The sequence below is a fragment of the Pantherophis guttatus genome, chromosome 1, assembly GCF_059756535.1.
Source record: "Pantherophis guttatus breed Tessera chromosome 1, ASM5975653v1, whole genome shotgun sequence".
Classification (NCBI taxonomy): Eukaryota; Metazoa; Chordata; class Lepidosauria; order Squamata; family Colubridae; genus Pantherophis; species Pantherophis guttatus.
In genome coordinates this window covers 56,050,830-56,064,877 of record NC_142063.1, presented here as the reverse complement: position 1 = coordinate 56,064,877, position 14,048 = coordinate 56,050,830, and the positions used below count along the sequence as shown (strand labels likewise).

At 36.0% G+C, this 14,048-nt stretch overlaps 1 protein-coding gene across 1 annotated transcript in view; it reads right to left on the bottom strand.

Annotated features, from left to right (window-relative positions):
- ENTPD5 (ectonucleoside triphosphate diphosphohydrolase 5) overlaps positions 1 to 14,048 on the bottom strand; it is a 19,734-nt gene extending 5,686 nt beyond the window's left edge. Inside the window, exons 1-10 of the mRNA XM_087874545.1 lie at positions 13,819 to 14,048; positions 11,839 to 11,918; positions 11,174 to 11,317; positions 9,114 to 9,189; positions 6,460 to 6,495; positions 6,181 to 6,269; positions 2,720 to 2,799; positions 2,340 to 2,401; positions 761 to 859; positions 443 to 583 (exon numbers count right to left, since the gene is read on the bottom strand). Coding sequence (XP_087730671.1) covers positions 443 to 583; positions 761 to 859; positions 2,340 to 2,401; positions 2,720 to 2,799; positions 6,181 to 6,269; positions 6,460 to 6,495; positions 9,114 to 9,189; positions 11,174 to 11,317; positions 11,839 to 11,918; positions 13,819 to 14,038 — 1,027 coding nt within the window. The 5' untranslated portion in view covers positions 14,039 to 14,048. The remainder of the gene's footprint in view (positions 1 to 442; positions 584 to 760; positions 860 to 2,339; positions 2,402 to 2,719; positions 2,800 to 6,180; positions 6,270 to 6,459; positions 6,496 to 9,113; positions 9,190 to 11,173; positions 11,318 to 11,838; positions 11,919 to 13,818) is intronic.

The window sequence follows — 14,048 nt, the reverse complement described above, 5'->3', positions numbered from 1 at the left end:
CTATCTTCCCTTCCCCTTTTCCCTCAGCTATTGCCCTCATAGCCAAGGATGTCACCTGCAGCCCTGCTCTTTTGACAGCTATGAGATTAGCGAATGTAATGGCTGTTTCTAAAGGGCTCTTATTTTTCAAAACATATATTTTGCTGTCCTTTTGGAAAATTTAAACGATTTATCTATTTTACACTGGTTAATTACTTAATGTCAACCTTGCTTCTAGCTGATATTTATCTGCTATTGCCTTACTTGTTTATAAGATTCATGCTAGTTATTATTTGCATGATTTTATTATTTATTAATAACATTTATATGGCCATCCAACTCACAGTAACACTGGAGTAATCCCCACTGAGATTTTATCTTGCGATTAAGCTAAAAAAATAAGTAAATTGATTCTGCAAGTTATAGGGTTAACTTCCAAATTTTTCAAACATTTCCTATTCACCTATAAGGTCAGTGTCCACCGCCCGATCATAATAATAGGAAAAGGCATAAAAGGAACTTCTCTGAATCTCATCTGGTTGATGCAATTTTCCTTGTACAACCTTCAATACTTCAGAATAACATGGTTCAAATCCAGTTTCACCTATTAGAATAAAGACATTAGTATAAATATGACATGAATCATAAATTCCAGTTCTTCCCTTAAGATTACTACAGTCTTCATATAGCCTCGTTCCTATTTTTTTCTTTTATGAATATACCAACAATTTACTTCATTTAAAAAAATACTTTCCTAGAAAGCAGTATCTTTTTAAATTACCTTCTGTGTTGCCACCATACTGGTATTTTACTCCACCAAAATGCCATTCTGCTTCCAGCTGTTTTGGCAGACAAGAACTTCGGAATGTCTGTCCAAGTGCTTCAAGAGAGAATATGGAAGAGGAAAATTTATTTATAAACATAGACACATGAACACATTCGTTTAATTTGGTTTTAACTGCAAAAATATGAGCCTGAGGGGAAAAGTGGAAGTGAAGACTTTACTCATTTTCCTATGGAAGATGCTTTATTTACTAGACCAGTAGTTTTTGGACTGTTGGAGAGAGGAGGATAATTTGGGCACATCTTAGGGGTAATGGAGCAATTTGTAAGTATTTGTGAGTCAAGTATCCAATTCAGGAGTGTTGCTGGGTGGAAGAGCAGGCTGCTTGAAATGCATGCCTCCTTTCTTTCCCATTTAAGCTTCTCTCCAGCAACAGCATGACAGAGTTGCCAATAAAGTAAAAATCCTGACATTGCTATGGGAGGAGACACATGTTTTGGAGCTCTGCATCCACCAGCAAACTGAATAGAGCAACCAAAAGAGAGGAGTTTTCCTTTTCATCTGAAGGAGAGGATGGTCCAAAACAGAAGGCAAGAAATATAGAGGCCCAGTAAGACAAAGCACAATGTAAAAAAGGTGCATGAGTTCTAATGCTGGCCATTAACACAAAAAGAAGAAATCTCAGAGAGAAAGGACAAAACAGAACAAATTTAAGGAATATTGATGCACACTAATAATGGTATAGAGTATAGTATATAGGTAATTTTAATAGAGTAATAGGTAATAGTAATATAGTACATTGAATAGTAATAGTTATAGTAATTGTAATTGTCACAGTAATACAGAGAGAGAATAGAACAGAATCTAGGAAGCACATATAATTTTTGATGGGTTTTTTTTTACAGAATAAAACATTTCTCCAACACTTAGAGAGAGGTTTAAAGAAATCACTTGTCCGGGGTTCATTGCTTTTGTATCTCTTTTGAGCCTGGGTCAATCTAAATGGACATGGTATAAAAAAAATCCACAACATTCTGCCAAGACACTTGCAGGAAAATGAAGGCTGCAGTGCTCAAATGAATGCAGAGGATATAGTTTAACATTTTGGCAACCAACTTTTTAAAAACGTTTTTAAATTTAAAATGTACATTAGGTATAGAGTACATATTAATGAGCTCACTGAAGAAAAGATGAACCAGGAGGGGTTTTTGTTGTTTGCGTTTTGGAGGTAAAAGGTTTTTTTTTTCCTTTAAAAAATAAAACAGCAGGTCCATTAAGCACTGAAAAACTCTGAGTTGGTGTCAAATGCTAGTAGTATGAATTGGTGGATAAGGGGTTAGTTACAACTCTGCAGTTGTGGGGAGCCATGGCTTGCAAGTAGCCTCTTCCATTGTGTCTACTTTCCTCTTCATACAAAAATATTATATTGGGGATATGTGGTTTCAATATTCTTAGCAATTCATTTCTAATAAGAATTGAACAAGCATCAGCCACCAGCCAAAAAAGATATGAATTTCTGGGCTGCCACAAGATACTCTTAATATGCACATAGGATAGTTATTTTGTCTGAATGTACCTTCTAAATTCAAAGCTCCTAATGTTGCCAACCGAGCAGCTTTCAGCCCAAGTCCTAAGTAGCTATAAAGGAGGATAAGGAACACTTAATCAATAACCAAGACAATGTATCAATATTTTACAAATTTGGATATAAATTATATTATGCCAAATAATTTTCTTGTTGCTTTCTAAGACCTCAGTGTGAAAATAACAGCATATGGCTCTTTTAAAATAATGCACAAATTATTGTGTATAATCTGAAAAAGAAGATAATTTATCTAAAATAAAATTATTCTGATAACAAGCAAGATTTGGATTTACGACCCGAGTTGTACAAATGATTTAGGAGAATATGTCAGATGATTAGAATTAATCATTTGTGTTTATTTTCTCACTTACCTGTGTGTGTATAGCTTATAAGTGCTGTTGAACATTTGAAATGAGGTAAGAAAGTCGACTGGTGTTTCTGTTAAGGTTTCCTAAAAATTATGAGAATGAAAAGTAATCGTTTAGGAATTGTTATTTCACACCATTTTTAAATATATACTGACCAAGCATTAATGGATGAATGATACCTTTCAACATCAGTAAAACTGATTTCAATAAATTCTTTAGTATTGCAAAAATTGTGCTTTTACATAATTTGTATAATTCCCTGACATCATCTACTACACAATAAATACAGATTGCGGATTTGTAGATTCTGAATTTCACATGTTTGTCAGAATGTGTCTACCAAGGAATGCTTTAAGTAATACCGGTATATTATTTTATCCATTTTCTATATCCAGTAATAAGCAAAATTTTAATATGCATCTTTTTTAAATTTCTAGGTAAAAATATTTTTATTGATCTACAGATTTCCAAAAGTTTAACATATCCTTCAGAGATATATTGACGGGAACACCTTGTGTCAAAAATAACCTTTTTTCTTTATTTATTATCTCCCTGACTTCCTAACTATTCTTCTAATTTATATACTAACCCTCTGTGTGTGTGGGTGTGTATGTGTTTATATGTCTCTATCTGTATGTGTGTGTTTCTCTGGGCTTACAATTAAAATCATAAAACAACACAAGAATTTTAAAAATGTTTATCATGATGGTGTTTGTACTATTTTTACTAATACAAAACATATTAAAATTGCCATAAAAATAATCAAATTCACAGCTGAGATAATCACATCTACCAATCACATTCAATACAATGTCAGTATCAGTCCTATCACTTTCCCAGTTCCCATGCCTGCTGACAAAACCATGTTTTCAAGATGTTTCGAAAAGCCAGCAGGGTTGGGGCCAATCTGATCTTTCTTCCTTGGTCCTGGCTGATGGGACCTGCAAGATCCCTTCTATCAGATCTGATATGATTGTTATATATGATTGGGGAGAGGTTAACCCTCAATCACCAAAGAATCTACTTTTCCACCATAACAACTACAAAAAATAGAAAATGGTTAAAAAAAGCGGGGGGGGATGGCAGCAGCAACTCCCATTATTGAAGACAGGACTATTTTTCTAGATGTGTATACAGCTGTTGTAAAAGAGGTAAGATTTTGGCCACCATCTTTGACTCTCTTTGCAGGTATTTCAGGCAAAAAAAGCTTGGCTAGTGATTAGATATCTTTCTAATTAGATCTGGGAATGGGAACACAGTTTTTTTTTTAAAAAAAAATAGAAAATCCTGAGAGGAAAGACCAGATATTTTTAGATCTCTAAAAAAATTTTTTATGTCATGATTAATACAAATTTAAATGCATATTCACTATTTTGTGTAGTTGTTTACAGATTCAATATATGAGGACAGTAAATGTAGCAGAACAGTTTGGATATCCTTACAGTTAGGACTTTGTAATATCTCTTTGGGTAAAAACAATAGTTTCCAAACATTTCCTGCAGCCAAATAAGAGTTCTTCTAATTTTGCTTTTAGATTTTTTTTCTATTCTACCTTGGAGAAATCTTTTAGTTAAGAAATATTGCATCTCTGAGATCTCCTGAAAGATTTTCAAGATACTTAATTCTGATAATTGAAAGGCCAGTCGAAATCCTAAGTGTTAATATTGTGGAATATTAGTTTTTTAGGATATGTTGCTACATAGCCTATTTCATTCTTCTGTTCACTTGCATAATGTTTCATGTGGCACTGATGCCACACAAACCCATAAAGAGGCATCTATGTGTTTAGCACTGGCAAGGTGTCCTTTTCTTCAAATGCTTCATTCTTTTTTCTCAAAATATATCTCCAAATGTGGTATGGTCAAATAATTGAAATTTTGTTTCACTAATCCAAAGAACCCTATTGCGGAATGCTTAAAGTTACCTTGATATGGTCTAGACCAGCCTTTCTCGACGTTTTTTACCCTGGAAGAACCCTTGAAATAATTGAACTCCTACATAAAAATTGTATCTGCAGCTTACATTGTGCAACATGAAAAGTTAAAACATTTTCTCTAATGACAATAATTTGTGGGATCTCTGGTGACCTTGTGTGGAACCCTAGAGTTCTCCAGAACTACTGTTGAGAAGGCTGTTCCAGATGGGGACAGAGAGTCTGGCAATATTCGTGTGTAGGTCATATTCATATAAGCTATGCTGTTTTGTAGACAGCCACTACAGTTAATAGCTGACGTTTTCAGCAGGTTCCTTGCAGTCTCCTGCAAGGTCTGCAGAATTTTTGCAGATCCAGCAGATTTTTTTTCTTGTCTTCAAGCTCTATATAGCTTTCATTTCTTAACAGTGTTTCTCACAATTGAAACTGCTAGCTGGCAGCATTCAGAGGTGGATTTTTTTAAGAGCCTTTATTTGTGTTGGAAGAGTGACTTATCTTCATTTCAAATTCTAAGACAGCTGCTTAAAGGGCCCCATCGTTGAAAATAGAACCTTACGCTCACAACCAGAGAGATAAGGAAGTTTTATTGCCAAATCTGGCTAATTGCCAATCGCCTTTTGGGGCCTCTAACAACTTTCCAGTTTAAAAAAAATACACTTTATTGCTTGACTCAAATGTATCCTTACTCCTACAATGAAACAATTACTGTTTTCTTATTTGGAATTTGTACATAAATTCACATAAAGAGTAATTAAGCATTTAAACATACAGAATGGCTGGGTATGTAGAGGTTGGGCATTCATTTAAGGATTCATTGAAAGAGGCAATCTGAATAGCGGTAACTACATGGCACAAAACAACCATGTTATTTAGTTGAGTTATGACCATAATGAAGGCTGCTCATTAGAGCTATAAGTTGTAAGAATCATAAAATGGGTTCAGTCACATGATCAACCCAATTTTGTTTTTTACAGTGGTTAGGTAAATGTCGTAAAACAAATGCCATGGTCATTAAGTGAACCAATGGTTTGCTTTGCAGTTTTGCCAAAAACTAGAACTACGTACCAGTTTTTGGCAAAACCAAAATAAAATGCAATTATGTGACTGCAGGACACAAACAGCTATAAACGTGGCCATGTTGCCAAGAACCCAAAATAATCATGTGAATGCAACCTCCCCTTTTCGGGTAGGTTGTAACTTTGAACGATCACTAAAAGACCAGTTGTAAATTGAGAACTACCTGTATTTTGGTATTGTGTTAATCCAGCCATTGTTTATGTACCATGTTTCAGTTCATAAGCCAAACCAATATTCAATAAACCAACAACACTTCAGTGTCCTGAGTGAAGCCATGTATTTTCCTTTCTATGAATTTTTAATATGATATAAAAGACTATTTGGGTTATCTAAAGCATAGCATTAGAAAGGTATTTTTCTGTTAAGGAAGATACCAATGCTGAAAGTGACAATGGACATAAAGATTATCCAAACTATGGAACTTGCAATAGATCCGGCTATTCTATCTCCTCACCGCCAGCTGTGGCAGGAACGTTATTTGAGTTGAAGCTCCTCCCAGGTCCAGAGTTCCCACTGTCTGCTGCTCTTGGCCATACAACTGCCCTGCAGATAACATTGCACAAATTCAAACAGTACCCATATACAGCAAAACAACAATAACAACAATCCTGTTCTGGGAGGGTTTTAGCAAATCAGAACAAACATAACAGATGACTCTCCTACTATTAATAAGCTTCCTATTCAATTTTTGTGGATTCTATCTATTAAAACAGAAACATGTCACGGTAAATACCTGTCAAAAAATTCACAGTGATCCAGGCCAAAATACCTGTAAGAGAAAGAAAAAGCCACTGAAAAATTGATCCATCTATAGCAGTGATGGCTAACCTTTTTGCCATTGAGTGCCAGGAGGGGGGGGCGGGGGGGTCACGCGCACATGTGCCCACGCACATGTGCGCAACCCCCTCCCCCTTCCCCCCACCACTCCTGGCACAGGATGGCCTGGTAGGCCCGTTTTTCTTTCTTACCTGGTTCCAGATCCTCTCTGTGTATCTGGGAACAGCGAAAACAGCCTTTCCCACTCCCTTGGAGGCCCTACGGAGGCTGAAAGGGCCCATTTCCGAACTCCCGGTGGGACAGGAAGTGACATTTTTTGCGGTCCCCAGCCTCCAGAACCTCTCTAGGAGTCTGTAGGAGCCTCTCTAGGAGTCTGTAGGAGCCTCTCTAGGAGCCTCTGGAGGCTGGGGACAGGAAAAAACATCACTTCCTGTCCCACCGGGAGTGGAGAAATGGGCCCTTTCAGCCTCCGTAGGGCCTCCAAGGGAGTGGGAAAGGCTGTTTTCGCCATTCCCAGATACACAGAGAGGATCTGGAGCCAGATAAGAAAGAAAAACGGGCCTTCCCCACCCCCTCAGGCCCTCCAGAGGCAGGAAACAGCCTGTTTCCCTACTTCTGGTAGGCCCAGAAGGCCCGAAAATCAGCTGGCCGGCGCGCACATGCGCCCCAGAGCTGAGCTGGTGTGCCCACTAATATGGCTCCGCATGCCACCTGTGGCACGCGTGCCATAGGTTCGCCATCACGGATCTATAGACTACAAATACAAACTACAAAGGATTATTCCACACTCTGGATTTCTGTGATTAGTAATTATTAGTACTTTTCCAAACAGAATATCATTTCATTCATTGTTTGGCTTCTCAACTTTTTCACCAATTGGTGGTTGGGATGAGGAGATGTTCTCTTAACTTTCATTCCTGTTTCCCCATCTAAAATTTACTCAGTCTCTTTTCTTTGTTCTCTTGTTCCAGTTCTTGTACTTTCCCATCAGGTTTCTTAACATAGTGTAAACTCTGCAGATATATTGCATAATTTTACTGAAACCAACTTCAAATGACATTTTTAACTAATTGCCAAGTTAGGTCAGTTTACTCAGCTAAATAAATGTCTGGATTAAGGACATTCAGCTGAACTAACCTTAGATGAGTATGAGATACTGAATTAAAAAGTAAACCAAATTCATACTGTAGTTCTCCAAGTAGTTCTCCATATAATTTGATGAAGCCAGATTGTTTAGCTATGTTCAACTGGCTTAAGGTTTCTTTGGGAGAAAGTTTTGATCCGACTGTCTTGAAAGAAGTAGTGGTGTGCTCTTTCCCCCCACAAAAATCTCAGTATGTTCATTTTAGACAACTTCTGTCCAATTTCCAATCTGAGAAAGTTGGTGGAAAAGGAGGTAAATGAGTATGGGATGGAAACTGCATTGCTTGCTAAAATCGATGATCTGCAGCCTTTCTATTAGATCTTTAAAGGCATTTGATACAATTGATAATGAGGATGGAGGTGGATAGCACTGGTTTACACTTCCTAAATGAGAGGTTGCAATCCGTGAAGCTGGAGAATGAACAGTAGAGGCCAAATCATGTCCCTATCACTTCTAGACTGGAAGGTGTGTGTATGTGTGTGTCTTTATTTATTTGTTTATTTATTATGCATCTGATACAGGATTCTGGGCTGCTTACAATATGATAAGTAAAAAAAAGGCAATACAAAACAATTACGATTAGAATTAAATGGATTTGCATGGTGCATGGACTTTACATGCCATTGTCCTTGAAAACTATGCTGAAACTGGAATCGTTTTGAATGTAGCAGCCTGCTTATTGGTATTTGAGAGCTGTTGTAATCATACAATATTGGTTAGTAGATGGTTTTCAAGTAAAGTTGAGAGTGCTGGTTTTAAGTGCCTGATTATCCTATTTGTTCAGTTTAGGGTGTTTTGGCTTCCCACATTTCAAGAGTTCTGGATGGCACAGAAACAGGTCTTATTGATCATGGACTATTCCTTTGTAATGGTTCTCCTCTCCCCAAGTTCATATCTCCATCAAATGCTACACTGATGTTCTTCAAGAACACAGTGAAAACTGGTTTTTAAAAATTCTTCAGATTGGATTGACTAAGCACATTGCCTGTATGTGTAGGGTGCTAATAGTTGATTTTTTAAAATCATAATTTTAGTTTTTGATAGTAGTGTTTTATTTAGCATTTAACTGTTATTTATTTGTTTTATTTAGTATTTTATTTGCATGCTTCTATTGTAGTTAACTAAAGTCACTGTGGAATAAGGAGGTATATAAATAGCAAAATAAAATAAATGCATATTCATTATTGTTATCTACATCTGTCCTTTGCTATGATGTGTTCTAACTCCATATGGACATTAGAACTAGTTGAATCTATTTTTCATCTAGTAATGTTTTACTAATACAGCCAAACAACTTTATCATTTTCCTGTATACAGAATCCTGTTTCCCTAGGCTATTATAATCTTGGTCTCCTTAAAAGCAACATCACAATATTTTATCCTGTTCTGAGAAACCCTTCTTCCCCTTTTACTTCCCTAGTTATTTCTCTTCTCTATGCCTCATTTTCCTTATTTGTAGGACTCACCTTCATAAGAGCCATCCATTATGCTAACACTATTATCAGGAACTAAAAATGGGGAATCCTCAAAGACCATTCTGACCTGTGGAAAGAAAAATGGGAGTGATCACCCTAGAACTGGAATCATTTACAAACAGAAGTATGCAAATTATCTGTATTAAAATTTTAAATTTTAAATTTAAATTTGTTTTATAAATCGGGGTGTTTTAAATTTGTTTTGGGCCGAAGTATTTAATGTATTTTTAAATGGTTTTTTAACATTTGTACTATGTGTATTTTATCTTTTGGCTGTTCACTGCCCTGAGTCCTTCGGGAGTAGGACGGTATATAAATTTAATAAATATTAATAATATTAATATTAATAATAATAATAATAATGATGATGATGATGTAACTTTCTTCTACCAAAAAATAGAGGAATGTAAAATCAGCTACAGATTAAATGGTTTCATTCAATCTCTAAAAATTAGCTTTAAAATCGGATTGCTTTCTGCATTACTAAGATGCCAGCCTTAATAATATGGACTTATAGAAGAAATAGCTGTAAAATCACCAGAGTTGGAAGAAGCCATTAGATTACTGAGTTCAACTTCTTGCTCAATTCAGGAATCTCAAGTAACCCATTCCTGACCATTAGCTGTCCATTTCTACTAGAACAATCCAGCAAAAAGGAGCTCACCATTTCCTCATTAACGGATTCCATTATTTATTTATTTATTTATTTATTTTATTTCTATACTGCCCTTCTCCCAAGGACTCAGGGCGGTGTACAGCCTAATTAAAAACACAAAGACAGACAATGTTTAAAAATAATTAAAATTATTAAATAGTAGGCCCAATTTATAAAACCCCAAATTTAAAAACCCAATTTAAAACCAATTAAAATCTTTATATTGATAGCCCAGCCTGGCGGAACAACATGGTTTTGAGGGCACAGCGAAATACACGGAGATCAGAGATTTTGCGAATTTCTGGGGGGAGTTCATTCCAAAGGGCAGGGGCTCCCACAGAGAAGGCCCTCCCCCTGGGTGTCGCCAGCCGACATAATTTGGCCGATGGCACCCTGAGGAGACCCTCTCTGTGGGAGCAAACTGGCCGGTGGGAGGCTACTGGTGGCAGAAGAAGGTCTCGAAGGTACCCAGGTCCAATGCCATGGAGCACTTTAAAGGTGGTAACCAACACCTTGAATCGCACTCGGAAGACCACTGGGAGCCAGTGCAGCTCACGCAGGAGAGGTGTCACGTGGGCACAACTTATTGAACTTATTGAACTTCTCTTACTAGTACTTTTCTCACATTCATCTAATATCTGCCTTCCTAGAATTTAAGAGTAATATTCTATGTCCTGTACTCTTGGACAAATAAAAAACAAATAATGGAATTATTTTATGTAGCATCCCTTCATTTTACGACTTTTCTTGCCACATTTGTTAAGTGAATCACTATAGTTGTTAAATTAGTAATGTGGTTGTTAAGTGTTTCCCCACTAACTTTGTCAGAAGTTCGCAAAAGGATCATATGACCTCAGGACACTGCAACCATCATAAATGTGAGCCAGTTGTCAAGCATCTGAATATAAATGACATGACCATGGGGGTGCTGCAATGGTCGTAAGTGAAAAAGGTCACTTTTTTCAGTGGCATTGTAACTTTAAATGATCACTAAGTGAACTGTTGTAAGTCGAGGACTACCTGTACTTGAAAAATATTATCAAATCTCCCCTTTTTGAAAAAAGCAACTTTTTTCAAGATTGAACATACCCAGTTTCTTCTCTCTCTCCTCAGAGAACCAAGGACTTCAAATATCCCATATCATATCCTATCATCCTCACTGTATTTCTGTGTGTGTGTGTTTTGGAATTGGAGGCAATACTCAAGGGACATGTGACTAATCTAGGATATAGTGCTTTTCATGACAAAGAATTTTACGAGTGCCTCCCGTTGAGTTTGATACAGTATTTTAAAAAGCAACTGGGGCATATTCATGGCATAACACAAATGCAAAGGATTGAAAAAGGCCCCCACTTTTCTATGACACCATTGATTTTGTATTATAACCCAACATTACTTGCGAGAGTAGAGCCTGAGCTTTGTGCTCTGCTAATAACCGCAGACCAGCAGTGGCTTTCAATACTACGGGGGTCTTGCTCCAGTGACTTGGTGGTACAGCATTTTTAGCCATCTCTAATAATTTTCTGATCGTTTCAGCACCCTAAAGATTAGCAGAAACAAAAGCAAAAAACTGATAGGATTGGGCAGAATTTTACTTTAAAGACATACTTTAAATATTTCTCTTCTTCAATTCCTTCTTCCAAACCTATTTTATTTTAGCTTGACATTTTCAATTTTCCTCTTGAACTAAGCTTAAGGAATATGCAATTGCCTTTTTTGACATCTATCCCTATATCATTAGGCAAACCACTGGTCCCATCTATGTTCTCCTGCCCCAACCTCGGTCAATTTTCTCATTGTTTATGGACCTATATTGGGAGTGAGAGATGTGGTATTGGTTAATGGCAAAACATGTCTTTGCACCTACAGTGTTCCTGCTGTAATCACTTTTATATCTCCAGCTAGGTTTAGGGAAGAGATAATAGGAAAAAGCTTGGAGAATTACTATTTTCCAGTGAGAATAAGCAATAATGGAAAAATCGGATCAGTAGTTTGCCTTTATGATTCATACTATCCAAATAAATGCCAAAAGAAAAATTGTTTTCCATCAGAAAGTCTTACCTTCTTAGGCTGATTGGCATATGCTGAGAGACCTGGTTTCACTGATTCAAAAACTTCCCCTTTTAACTCTGCAGGGTTTTCTGTAAAAATTATATGAAATAAAATATTAGCTAAGCTTATTTTTTATCTAAGGCTATAGATTTACTTCAATGATATTTTGCTCTACTGATTACAAATGACTTAATAACTGAAATATGTGAGTGAAGGTTGTGATTCTTAATCAAACTGTGTTCCAAAGATTCAACCAAGAGGTACCTTTCAGAGCAATAGATTTACAGTGAAAATATAGAAAACAGAAACTTTATTTTGTAGTACTTATATAATTCTTGGTAATGCGGGATTTCTGGGTGAATTGTTCTGTGTAACAAATATTATAAGAAGACTGCAATACGAAGAGATATTCTTGAGGAAAAATCTAATCCATATCATGAACTGCTCGACAGCAACATTGTGATGTAAGGTGCCATTATTATTAGATTTATAATAGCTGTCCCACTAAAAAGATGGGCATCATTGCATCATAAAACATAATCACAACCAGCCAGCTGTAATACTACACAAAAACTGAAAGCAAAATATGACGAAATGGACTAAGATGTCCTTAGTTGTATTAATTCTCATTTTATTTGCTAACAGAGATGAAAATCCAGAAGCTTCATAATTCTGGATCAAAACCATCTCTCCTCTTCCTCCTTTTGGAAGACAGTTTTTTCGAAGACTACATTTGATTTTTTAGTGTAATACAACTGTACAAATCCAGTATTACCTAAGTAGGGCAAATACTTGTATTGGATTAATAACAAAATAAAGGATTAATAACAAGGATTAAGACACTATAGTATATAATTAAATACAATACTAAAACATACCCAACTGGAAATACCAAGCAATCAAAGAGCAGAGAATGTTGTTAAACATCTATAAGATAATCCTTTCTTGTTTTTCTATGTGTAGAATTAAGTTGCACTCATATCCTATTTCCATCTTTTAAACTTAATCTATTTTAGAATCTTTCTCAGGGAAATACATCAATTAAGCAACTGATCCAATAACTCTTTACAAAGAAACTTGCACAAACCAACCAACATTGATTGAAATAAGGAAATAAAGAAAACTGAAGGAAACTGCGAAAAGAGACTATGAAATAAGGATCTATCCACTACTCATCAGACTACTAAAATTTTGATTCCTTTAGGCTTTAATGGGTGAAAGGGCAAAATCTTTTGAACTAAGTGCCCCAAATGGCCAATTTGCAGAATGTGTCGAAAATCTGGGCCCCATGACTCCATGGAACTGAAATTTAGCAAATTTTATAAAGAATTTTATGACATCAACATTATCATGAAACAGTTTATGACATAATAAAAAATGTCATAAGACATGTCCAACTGTGGTATACAATTCAACATGGGGTATTTTCAAGGCAACCACATCTTTGAATGTATCCCAATTTTTTACTGAAGGCATTACATCAAAAACTTTGTCACTTTGATGGCATTCTGGTAAGGAAATATTTCTGAAAGGATGACTCAGGGGGTCACAGGTTGTCTAGTAAATTCCTGAAACATTTAATCTTATCTGAATTATAATTTAAGAGTTGCTTATAGACTTGCTGAGGTCAAGTCAACAACTTGTGGATAGTAAACAAGGTGATTAATATCAAGATTAGTCAAATAATTGCTTATAATGCATTGACAAGTGTCTGGTTGTTATAGCATTTTTTATGATTTATTTATTCAATTTATATAACTAACCACCTCACATTTGTGACTGGATGGCTAACATAATTAAAAACTACAAAAACAATAAACAACATACCAAATGCAAAAACAGCACAAAAATAATATCATTAAAACTTATTAAAAACCACAAAACATAATCAGTGGGAAATTACAAGTGATGTGTCAACCAATATAATCACCTAGCAGACATACGTACACCACAAGTACATATGTTCAGGAGAACTTCCAACAATCTTACCTGGGCTTCTCTGAATAAAGGTGTAAATATGAATTCGTGTCCCTGTGCTTCCTGCATCAAACATGATGCCATAAAATGTTTCCATGCTGGCATTGGCTGGACACATCTTAAGGGGGAAGAGTTCTTGGAACCATAACTCCGGTTTGGGATGAGAAACAATACAATAAATGGAGGAAAACACAAATATGGCAATGACTGTGAACCAGGAAGTACCCATCATGCTTGGGAGC